At 60.6% G+C, this 11,122-nt stretch overlaps 1 protein-coding gene across 2 annotated transcripts; it reads right to left on the bottom strand.

The window, feature by feature from the left end:
- Positions 1–7,894: 7,894 nt before the first annotated feature.
- FNDC11 (fibronectin type III domain containing 11) lies at positions 7,895–9,963 on the bottom strand. 2 transcript variants are annotated; one of them, XM_073793173.1, is made up of 2 exons: positions 9,808–9,963; positions 7,895–8,942 (listed from the first exon to the last, which is right to left on the bottom strand). In XM_073793173.1, exons 1-2 carry the CDS (start codon positions 9,900–9,902, stop codon positions 7,952–7,954), a joined length of 1,086 nt encoding a protein of 361 aa, XP_073649274.1. In that variant the 5' UTR covers positions 9,903–9,963; the 3' UTR covers positions 7,895–7,951. The 2 variants fall into 2 exon arrangements, with proteins under 2 accessions (XP_073649274.1, XP_033696921.2); XM_033841030.2 differs by lacking the exon at positions 9,808–9,963 and adding an exon at positions 9,553–9,665 and having other exon boundaries at positions 7,895–8,946.
- Positions 9,964–11,122: the final 1,159 nt, after the last annotated feature.

The following is an 11,122-nucleotide window of genomic DNA, read 5'->3' as shown; positions in this document are numbered from 1 at the left end:
TGACTCCTCTGAGCCTGGCTCCTGTGGCCTGAGAACCACGCAAGGGGGCATGTCGGGAGTGGAAGGTGTCCAGGGCCGTGAACAGGGCATAGCCACTCCAGGGGCAGAGCGCAGTGAGGGGCCCTGGGCAGTGTCAGCGCCTGGGCAGGCAGGAGAGACCACGTGTGGAGAGTGGGCAGTGGGAGGGAAAGGGGCAGGCCCGAGGCCGGAGCGGAGCAGTCACCGTGGCTCAGAGTGATGGAGGGGCTGTGTCTTGGAGGTGAGGTCTCAGGAGGCTGGCCTGAGCAGCTGGGTGGATGGCGGTGCCCCCAGAACTATGTCCTGGGCCATCAGATCTGGGGTGCCCACAGATGCCTCAGGGACGGTGGGCCCCGGTGAGCCAGCATGGGCGGGGGCGGGGCGGGAATGCAGCTGAGAGCTTGTTAACGCCTGGTTCTTGCAAGAGAGGGCGTGCACGGAAGCACCCCAAAACTCAGAAGGGTGGGTTTCCAGCAGGGGCCATTGCACCCAGCGCCCGGACCCGGGGAGTGAGGACCCTGCCTCACGGCATTTGCTGCTTCCTTCTCTGCGTTCCAAACTGATAGTGGACCCGGCGTCTCTCTCATCCTCGGCCTGTGCGCACTGGTTCCTGCAGCCTTGGGCTGGATGGAACCCTGGCAGGGAGAGCCGCGCCGGTGGAGAGCAGGGTCCGGGAAAGGGTGGGGACTTGAAGGCGGGGCAGCCTCCTGGTGGGGGCACCTCGGGTCAACTTTTCTCCTCCAGCGATTTGCAGATCACCCTCAAAAACCGGTTCTTTGATCATTGAAAGCACACTGAAGAGTCATGGGTGCGGGTGCAGCCTCTTAGCACAGCCAGGGGGCGGACAGAAGGACCCGTCCCCTCCCAGGGTCTGGGGCACGAGGGCACTGCCCACCTCAAGCGAATTCCTGCCCAGTGTGTCTGAGCACTCCTTGTGGGCAGAGTGGCACAGGAACCCGAGGGGGCAGGGGCCATCTGTTTGCAGCAGGGCTCACCAGACGGGCTCCGGGGGCGGGGCCAGATGCCAGATGCCCTCAAGAGGGACCCCGCCCTCTCCCACGTGGTCCCCATCTCCCAGTGTCCCTCCAGCCCCCACACAGCCCTGCCTGAGGTCCTCCGTCTCAGGGGGGCACCGGCACCCATATGTGATGACATGTATCTGCCCATCGGTGCCCATACCACATCGATTCTTGTAAGCGGCCACGTGTGCTTGAAAACAAAACGCGTATTTTCTCTTGGCTGAGCGGGTTTTGCGTCTGTTGGGTCAGGTTCTTACCTGTGCTGTTTGGCATTTCGTTACTTGTGGATGTTTTTTGTTCAGCTTGATCCATCGGTTTCTGAGCGAGATGACTCACAATCGCCCTCTTGGTTGGTGCGTTGGTTTGACATCCCTTAAATAAAATACTTTAAAATTTATTATGTATTTATTTATTATTCTTATTTATTTATTTATCTATTTTAGGTTCCCAGCAAAGTTGGGTGGAAAATAGAGATTTCCCAACCCCATCCCCCATCCCCCATCCCCCATCCCCCTCCAGCTGGCTCAGCTTCCTCCACAACCCACGACAGTGGGATATTTGTTAAAGCCAGTGAGCCTACGTGGATACGTCGTCATCACCCGGAGTCCGAAATTACATCAGGGCCCACACTTGGTGTACGTTCTACGGGTTTGGACAAATGCATGATGACCTGTATCCACCATTACAGTGTCATACAGAGTAGCTTAACTGCCCTAAACGTCCTGCTCTGCCTGTTCATCCCTCCCTCCCCGCAGCCCCTGGCAACCCCTGATCTTTCTGCTGTCTCCATAGTTTTGTCTTTTCCAGAGTGTCATAGAGTTGGAATCATGCAGTCTGTAGCCTTTTCAGATCGGCTTCTTTCACTTAGTAAAATGCATTTAAGGTTCCTCCACATCTTTTCACGGCTTGATAGCTCATTTCAATTAGTGCTGAATAATATTCCACTGTCCGGGTGCACCACAGTTTATCTATCCGTCACCTGCTGAAGGGCATCCTGGTCGGTTCTGAGTTTCGGCAACTAGAATACAGCTGCTGTAAACATCTGTGTGCCGGTTTTTGTGTGGACATGAGTTTTCAACTCCTTTGGGTAAATAACATGCAGCATGATTGCTGAATCCCACGGTAAGAGTATATTTAGTTTTGTCACCCAGGTGACACCACCTAAGTGACTGCGCCATTGTGCGTTCCCACCAGCAGCGAACGGGAGTTCCTGCTGCTCCACACGCTCACCAGCGTCTGGTGTTGTCAGCGCTCTGGATTTGGGCCATTCCAGTAGGTGTGTCGTGGTGTCTCATTGCTTAAATTTGCATTTCCCTGATGACATATGATGGGGACATCTTTTCGTGTGCTTATTTGCCATCTGTATATCTTCTTTGGCAAGGAGGTCTGTTAAGGTCTTTTGCCCAGTTTTTTTTTTGTTTTTTTTTTTTTCAGTACGCGGGCCTCTCACTGTCGTGGCCTCTCCCGTTGCGGCAGAGCACAGGCTCCGGACGCACAGGCTCAGCGGCCATGGCTCATGGGCCCAGCCGCTCCGCGGCATGTGGGATCTTCCCGGACCGGGGCACGAACCCGTGTCCCCTGCATCGGCAGGCGGACTCTCAACCACTGCGCCACCAGGGAAGCCCGAGGTCTGCATTTTTGAGGCTGTGTCCCCCGCGATGCATCATGCCTGGGGCTCATGAAGTCAGGCTGTCCTGTCTGTGGGGACACTGATGGCTTTCCCTTTGTAATTAGTAGGTAGCTTGGGGAGATAATTTGAGACCACACGGACGTCCTGCTTCACTTACCACTATGATGGCTACATACACTGTGCTTTCCTAGACCTCTGCATTTATTCCTGAGCAGAGTTTTGAAAGGACGGCTGTGTTCCTAGCAGAGAGGGATGTGGATAAGGGACCCAGCTGGGAGGCTGCTTAGGATTGTAGACTTGGACGCAGGCATCTGGTTCTGGATCAACTTGCTGATGGGTGTAGGGAGGGAGGAGGGGTCCAGGATGCCGTGTGTGACGCCTGCTTGGCGAGGAGGGTAAGGGGCTGAAGAGGCCGAGGACTTGGCCCCCCAGTACTCTGTTGAATAGAAACGGTGAGTGTGGGCTTCCCTGGTGACGCAGCGGTTAAGAATCCGCCTGCCAACGCAGGGGACACGGGTTCGAGCCCTGGTCCGGGAAGATCCCACATGCCGCGGAGCAATTAAGCCTGTGCGCCACAACTACTGAGCCTGCGCTCTAGAGCCCGCGAGCCACAACTACTGAGCCTGTGTGCTGCAACTACCGAAGCCCGCGCGCCTAGAGCCCGTGCTCTGCAACAAGAGGAGCCACCGCAATGAGAAGCCCGCGCACCGCAACGAGGAGTAGCTCCTGCTCACCACAACTAGAGAAAGCCTGTGCACAGCAATGAAGACCCAACACAGCCAAAAGTAAATAAATAAATAAATAAATAAATAAATAAATAAATAAATAAAAGAAACGGCGAGTGTGGGCATCCCTCTCTTGTTCCTGATCTTGAAAGTCTTTTCACTTTTCACCATCGAATTAAGTGTGGGTTTGTCACATGCGGCCTTTGTTATGCTGTGGTATAGCCCTTCCATAAGCCCAGCATTTTAAATGTGCTGTTGAATTCAGTTTGCTAACATTTTGCTGAGAATCTGTGCCTCTGTATTCGTCAGGGGTGTTATCAGTCTGTAACTGTGGTTTCCTGCGGCGTCCTCCTCATCTGGCTTCGGTATCAGGATGATGCTCAATTCGGGAGTGTTCTCTCTCCTTCAGTTTCCTAGTTCTCGTCTGTGTAATAATTTTCCTGCCCATTCTTGCTTGTGTACGTTGTGCTTTTCCAAATGAACTTTAAAATCAGCTTATCAGGGGCTTCCCTGGTGGTCCAGTGGCTAAGACTCCGGGCTCCCAGTGCAGGGGGCCCGGGTTCGATCCCTGGTCAGGGAACTGGATCCCGCATGCACGCTGCAACTAAGACCCAGAGCAGCCAAATAAATAAATAAACGCTAGAAAGATAAAAATAAAAACGTAAAATAAACTCAGCTTATCTGCCTCTGATTCGTCTGAGCGTTTTTACTGGAGCTGCATTAGACTCTTAGATCCATTTAGGAAGGATTGACGGCAGCAGTCGCGTTGCAGCGCTTTCCCATCCCATTGTCAGAGGCGTCCTATTGTGGCTCTCGGGAGCTTCTCAGTTCTCTTGCGTATTTACTGGTAGGCTCATCCACGGTCTTCTGTTTCTGCTGGTATTTTTGGAATGTTTCCTGCAGCTGGATGTTTTGTGTACGTTGAGGCTCCTGACATGACAATTCATGGCACTCAGCCAGCTTCCTGACTTAACGGGCATCTTCCGTCGCCGCCCCTCCCAGCAGGACGCCCACGTGGGTGGGCATGGGTGGGCTCTCTGTGGGAGGGCGGGTGTTGGTATATCAGTCATCTGTTGCTGTGCAAGACAGCACCCCAAAAGGTGGCGGCTTAAAACAGTCATGACCACTTCGTCTCACTGCCTATTACCGCACGGTGGGAGCGGTTAACTGGTGGCACAGTCTGGGGGCCTCTGTGGTGGAGCTGGGAGATGCGTCTGACTCTGGCGTCTCCCAGGAGAGCCAGGAGGAGCGCGGGGTCCCTGACACGTCCCCGTACCTGCTGGTTGCACGGCCGGCCCTCCCCTCGTCCAGGCAGCTCCACAGTCTAGGAGGTGAGGCTGGATGAGGTCACGGCAAGTAATGGTGGGTGATGCCTGGCACAGGTCAGACATCTTTGGTGGATTTTAGGGGGGTAGATATAACCACAGAGTCTCCCCGGCTTAGAGGGCAGGTCCCCTCCCACCCAGGCTGGCTGGTGCCGTTGAGGAAAGGGCCCCTTCCTGGGTGGGGGCCGCCCACCAGCTCTGCTGGGAGCACCTTTCCACATGCTCTGTTTTTCTGGGTTTCTCTCCCCGCAAACCTGCAGCCCTTTTAGCAAACTGCCCAGGGTCACACTCTCTCTGCCCTCCGGCGACCCCCGCGGGGCCTGACTGGAATTCTGCACAGAGACCCAGGGGCTCTCCCACCGTGGACCAGCGGAGGGATCGCGGGGCGACCCCAGGGGCGGAGAGACCGCTGTGGTCTGGGGGCGGCCCTGGTACTGGGGGAGGGGGCGGTGGAATGGGGGGCAAGAGGTAATTTCCACACTCAGACGTTTGAGTCACCCGGGGGCACAATCGCTCAGGGGAGAGTCAGTGATCTCTGGACTCTGGTCCTGAACTGGCTCCAGCCACCCCTGTTTATGGCCATCAACCCAGGCTGGGGTCGCACCGCTGGTCCCCTGCTGGAGGTGGGCTCAAGTTTTCACTTTGGAGCGGTGGGTTCTCTGACTCAGGGCTGACGCTCCATTTCCTTTTAAAACATCACCTTTGTGTCGCCGTCAGTTCCCTTGCCCGTGGGAGAGGCAGAGTGTGTCCGAGCCCCTGCCCGGTGTGCACGGCCCCTCGGTCCTCGTGTCCCAGATTTCTCATCGCAGGTGAACAGCGCAGAGGATCAGCTGAGCCTCAGATACCGCCCCGCAGAGCCAGGCCAGCATCAGAGACGGCATTGCCAGGGCTGCGAAGCCGCCGAGGAGCTACCTCTGGCTGGCCTGCGCGCCCAGGTGGACCTGTGTCTGGGCTGCTTCCGCTGCACCCAGTGGCTTGATGGAAAAGACTTAGCTCCTGAGCAGGCTGGAGCACAGCTGCTGCAAGATATCCTGCTGGCCCGCCTGAAGCCAGCCGCCAGGAGCAGGGTGCGGCGTGAGGCAGACCGCCTGCCCACGATCCCGCGGCTCACGCAGCCATGTCTGCCGCTCCTGCAGCCGGGGCTCGGCTGCCGGCGCCACCACAACCAGCACCCCTTTGCCAGGAGCCCCGAGGAGGCGCTGGTCTGGACCTTTGACTGTGGGCACTGCGGCAGCCGTCTGAGGCTGAAGACCCGGGTGCGGGGCCGCGGGGCCGCGGGGCCGCGGGGCCCGGGGTGAGCGGCGCGCCTGGCTGAGGCCATCTGCGCAGAGATGGGGGTCGCTTCCTCCAGCTCTGCTCTCCACGCTTCCAGCGCCGTCCGCCACGCCTCAGCCCCGTGGGCTCCCGGGGCTGCTGCCCCAGGCACGGAGCCTGCCCCTCTCTCCTTTCCCTCGTGAGCACCAAGGCCGCCGGAAGCCGCAAGGTGTGGAGGTGTGGCCACGTCTCCCGCACGGCCAGCCGCTGGCCTTCCGCAAGTCTGTGGGGCGAGGGTGGCTGTGCGGGCAGGGGGCGTCCTGATGCGGGGGCAACCACCGCGCCGTGGAGATGGCCGTGCGGGAGGCTGAAGAGCTGAGTCTCCATGACAAGGAGCTGCTCACGCCGCGCGCCCTCACTGGGGACGAGCACACAGACCCCCACGGCCAGCCCCCCGGAGTCCCTCGGACGGCGTGCCAGGCCCCAGCACCCACGGGCAGCTCCCTTGGCGAGCCCTCACCCCAGCGTGCAGGCTCTGGATCAGTGCGACCCAGCACAAACCCACATCTCTGGTCCCCTGGCCTCTCCTGCCCTTCTCCCCTCCCCAGACGTCGCTCTGCCATGCCCCGCCCTCTGCTGCTCCGGACATTTCCTTGGAGCAAGCACAGCGACTCTGCCCGGGAGCCCTGGGAGCCTTGGGACAAGTCCGTCTGCAGGACATCCAGGAGGGAGCCCCTCATAGCCACGCTATGCCACAGATAGCATGACAGTGTGGCTGGACGCCCTGGGTGGCATAGAGCAGCACGCAGGTGGCTGCAGAGGCCTGGGAGGGGAGCTGCCGGCTGAGACATACCAGCGCTGCAGAGGACACTGGCCATAGCTGGGGTGGTGGTGCTGGGCCTTCCTGACCCAGTTCAGGTCCCCGCCTCACCAAACCGCCTCTCAGTGGGGGAGGGACCCTGTTCCTGACCCCTTGCCCTGGCCACACCTTATCTTCTCAGGGGCCGGCTGTCCTAGTGACCACCACGGTGTGTGTACGGAGAGCTGGTTAGCAGTGTACCGAGGGCGGCTCTGGCCTTTTCCCGTGGACAGTCCTCCTCCGCCGTAGCCAGGGTACACGGCGCTGCCCTCCTGGACCTGAAGGGCCAAGCTGCTGGAGCAGGTAGACACCGATGACCGCGTCGCCTTCAGGAAGTGAGCGAGCTGCTGGCCGAGCTGCGGGGCACACTGGCGGCAAGGACAGACTCTCTAGGTCGCCCGTCTGGGGCTGGACACCAGGAGCTGGTGGGGAGGGGCGATGGGCTGTAGGGAGGCCCCGCCCCCAACAGGAGGTATGCATTTGTGTGGACCTGGGGGGGGTTACCTACCAGGCTCCCTTGCTAGGACCCTAACCCACCTCGCAATGGGGGTTCTTCAGCTTCTTTTGGGGAGAAGATAGTACTTTTATTTTCATTAAAATGTCCTTTTGGCCTTGGGCCCTGGCCTCGATGAAGCTGGGGCTGACAGTACTGGCGCCTATCTGTGCCTGCAGGTAGTGACTGCCCCCACGGGGGTCCGCGCAGGACTTGGGGGTATTGCCCTCCCTTGAGGAATCCCAGCGTAAGAGGCAGGAAAGGCGGCCAGAGCCTGTGCCCAGGTGTCACAGCTGGTTGTTGTGATGGGGATGGGGGAAGGGCTGGGGCTGCCCCCTGCCAGAGCCTCGGAGCAGCTCTTCTCATTGGCAGCGGCAGCTACGTGCCAGGGCTGAGGCTTCTTGCTCCAGGGGTCAGTGTCCTGGAAAGGCCAGCCTGGGGCACCCCCTAGAAAAGGAAGCAGGAGCTGGGGGGGGGGGGGCAGGGACTTGTGGGTGGGCTGGGCTGAGTCAGGAAAAACGCTCATGTGGCTGCCACCCCCTTTAATAAGGAAGTAGGTTTGTTCCTTCAATTGCCGATGCGTGTTTATACTCCTCTTTATTAGCGTGTCAGTATTAAAAAGCCATTTCTAGGAAGGTGTGGTCAGGGCCGGGCCTAGCTTGCCCAGCCGCCGGGGGGCGGGCCCTTCAAGGGCCCTCGGCCCGGTCTGCAGGGTGAGGCTGTCCAGCCAGGGCTCGTACACCAGCGTGTAGCCCTCCACCCTCTTGATGGTGAACTCGTAGGAGCGGTTGGGCAGCAGGTTGGGGACGTCGAAGGCGTAGGCGGCCACGGGGATGATGCTATACTGCACGCGCTCCTGCTGTGTCTGCGGGTCCAGCAGCTTGTAGCGCAGCTCAAACTGCTCTGGCGCGGCCGGCTGGAGCGTGACAGACCAGCGCAGGCTGGCCCAGTCCTCGTGGGCCACCGACTCCTTGCGGTCGAACGTGACGGGCGTCTTGGCGCTCAGCGTGACCTGGAGGTTGGGAATCTTGGTGGCGTTGATGTCAGACACCAGGCGGTGTTTGATGTGCAGACGCCCTGGCACCATCGTGGCCAGGAAACTCTCCATGACGGCCGACAGGTCTGCCAGCCGCTGCTCCACGAGCCCCCAGCCTGCCAGGAAGGGCTGAGGGTCCGGTGACTCGAGCAGGGCGTCCAGCTCAGAGCGGCCGTGGCCCAGCTGCTCCAGCAGCTCCCCTAGCAGCAGGAGCTGGATCTTGGCCTGGGTCGCGCCCACCTTCTTCATGCGCTGGAACTTCTGGGGCTCGATGAACTGGAACGTGGTGGGCAGCACCCGCGGGTTCTGGTCGCCCAGCGCCAGGTGCTTGGGGAGGATCTCGATGTAGTAGGAGCACTTCCTGAGGAGCTCCACGTGGGCGTGGTGGCGCTTGAGCAGCTGGGGGCTCAGGTCCGCGGTCAGGAACTTGCGCAGAGCGATGCGGCGCTCCGCGTACGTCCGCCACGTCTCGGGCTCTAGCAGCTGCCGATCCCCGGCCTCCCCCGCCTCCTCCTGGTCCAGGAGGCACTGAGGGCTGTCCAGCTTCATTCTGTCCGGGTCCAGCCTGTCACCTGCAAGTTCACTGTCTGGGAGCAGCGGGTGGAGGGCCCGGTGTGAGCGGGACGGTCAGACCGGCCTCTGCCGCCCACCCAGGGGCTCACTCGGGGCAGTGTTTGTGTGGGGGTTACTTCAGGCCCACTGGCCCCCATGCTGGGCCCTCTAGCCTGCTGGGGGGCGCGGGGAGAACTTTGTGGGGAGGGCTCGTCTCTCTGGAAAGAGGCTGCTTGGAGGGCCAGGTGAGCAGGCTGCAGGTCTAGAGAAAAGCGGACACTGCGGGGCCAACACGACACTCTACTGATGGTCGTTTGTGATGACACAAGGCAGGGCTGAGACGGGGGCTCTGGGCCAGGGCGGCCCGTGCGGAAAGGAGTTGAGAGGCTGAGTGACTCGCCCAAGGCTGCTCTGCTAAGGGGCAGAGTGAGGTTGGGACCCAAGTTGGTCTCCCTCCCCAAATGCCAGGCCTTGACCTTCCTGGGGCAGAGGTGGCAGACCCCGGTCCTGAACACTGCAGACAGGGTATCTGGGCTGAGGTGCAACTGAGACCAGGACCCAGGACTCCTGCCCTAAGTCCTGCGGTGGCCGGAGCCTGGGGCAGATTCAAGCTGCCTCTGGAGGGAACTCTAGCTCCAGACCTGGCTACAGGTCCGGGTCCGAGGTGTTTCCAGATGCCCACCGTCTCTCAGGTGGAAAAGGCAGAGGGGCTGCTGGTGAACTCCTCCAAAGAAGCCTCTGTCCTGGCCCTCCTACCCCAGACCTACACCCTCCTCGCCTCCGAGACCCCCTACAACCCCCACCCCCGGCCCCAGGCCCACTTCCCCCCAACCGACCCCCACCTCCGCCACATCACCCTAGTCCTGCATCCCCCCAGCCCGCCTCCCCGCGCCCACTTGCCTTTCGTCGTGCAGCGGGCGGAGCAGTGCTGCCGACTGTGCGCTGAGCCGGCGTGCCCAGCCTTGCGCCGCGGCGTTCCGCGGGTTGCCATGGGGACCGCGGGTCTTTGTGACGTCCCGCCCCCCGGGGGGTGGGGGCGGGGTGGGCGGAGAGCCCAGGGCGTGGGGGTCGGGCGCCCTCAACCTGAGGGGCTGCGGGCAGGTCGCGCGGGGCTCGCTCCCCGCCCCAGGACCCGACTGAAGGAACCAACGAGTCTCAGCCCCGGGCCCGCCCCCAGGTTTCAGCTCAGACAGACCGTCCAGAGGCTTCGCTCCCTTCCCTGGGACCGTCACGGCCTGAGCCCCGGCCGGGATGCCTCTTCAAGCCAGGGGACGCCACTTGCCTCCACCCCCTTGCAGGTCAGTGGTGGGGACCCTTCCAGGCTAGGGTGTCTGTCTCTGAGCTCCCCTCCCATTCTGTTCCGTGGCAAGGCCTGCCCCCCAGGGCACGCCCACCACTCCCGGTAACCTCAGTCTTGGGAGGAGGCTTTGCCGGGCTAAGCGCCCATCAGATGTCCTCTGGGTCCAGGCCTGGGAAGGGGTGCGTGGGCGCCCTGGGCGCTAACTCTGTAAGTTGTAGCTGTTGTGTCGTTATTTAGGGGTCTGAAACGCAAGAGTTGGATTATTTGAAAGGGGGTGCTATCTGAAGGTTGAGAGGGAGGCTGGCACCTGGAAAGTGGTGAGAGGAAGCCGCCCGCAGCCCTGCGGCCCACCCACAGAGAGGGGGTGGGCGGCAGAGCAGTCTCCCCTCCTGCTCTGGGTCAGGCATGTCCTGGACCTCTGCCATCTCTGGCCCCATCTTTTTTTTTTTTTTTTCTATTTCTTGTTACTCAGCTAAATTTTTAAAATTAAACTTTCAGTTTTGAGATAATTGTGGATTCACCTGCAGTTATAAGAAATAACACAGAGACCCCAAGCACCCTTTGCCCATTTCCCCCAAGGGGAACACCTAGCGGAGCTGTCCTACAAGATCACACCACGAGAGTGACCTTGACAGTCAAGACCCAGACGTCTCCTTCCCCACAGGGACCTCCCTGCGTCGCCTTCTACAGCCCACGAGACCCCACCCACCACGGCCCCACCCACCGAGACCCCGCCCCAGAGCCCCGCCCAGACGCAGGTTTCGGGAAACCCTCTTCCAGGCCCCGCCCCGACGCCGTCCTGGGACAGATCCCGGCCCAGACGCACGCGACTCGGAGCGGTCGGGGTACCAGTGCCGCCTGCGAGACACCCTAGAGGTCGAGGAGAGCAGCGGCCGTCGTGTGGCCGGGGC

The sequence above is a fragment of the Tursiops truncatus genome, chromosome 15, assembly GCF_011762595.2.
Source record: "Tursiops truncatus isolate mTurTru1 chromosome 15, mTurTru1.mat.Y, whole genome shotgun sequence".
In the NCBI taxonomy this organism is placed as follows: Eukaryota; Metazoa; Chordata; class Mammalia; order Artiodactyla; family Delphinidae; genus Tursiops; species Tursiops truncatus.
The sequence above is the reverse complement of the archived record's forward strand: the minus strand, read 5'-3'. Positions and strand labels throughout refer to the sequence as shown.

Excerpts from the sequence above, each read along its gene's own strand:
- FNDC11 (XM_073793173.1), bottom strand. The coding sequence starts at position 9,902 with ATGGCAACCCGCGGAACGCCGCGGCGCAAGGCTGGGCACGCCGGCTCA. Across the intron at positions 8,943-9,807 it reads CGCTGCACGACGAAAGGCAA|TGAACTTGCAGGTGACAGGC; the intron begins GTGGGCGCGGGG and ends GCTCCCAGACAG.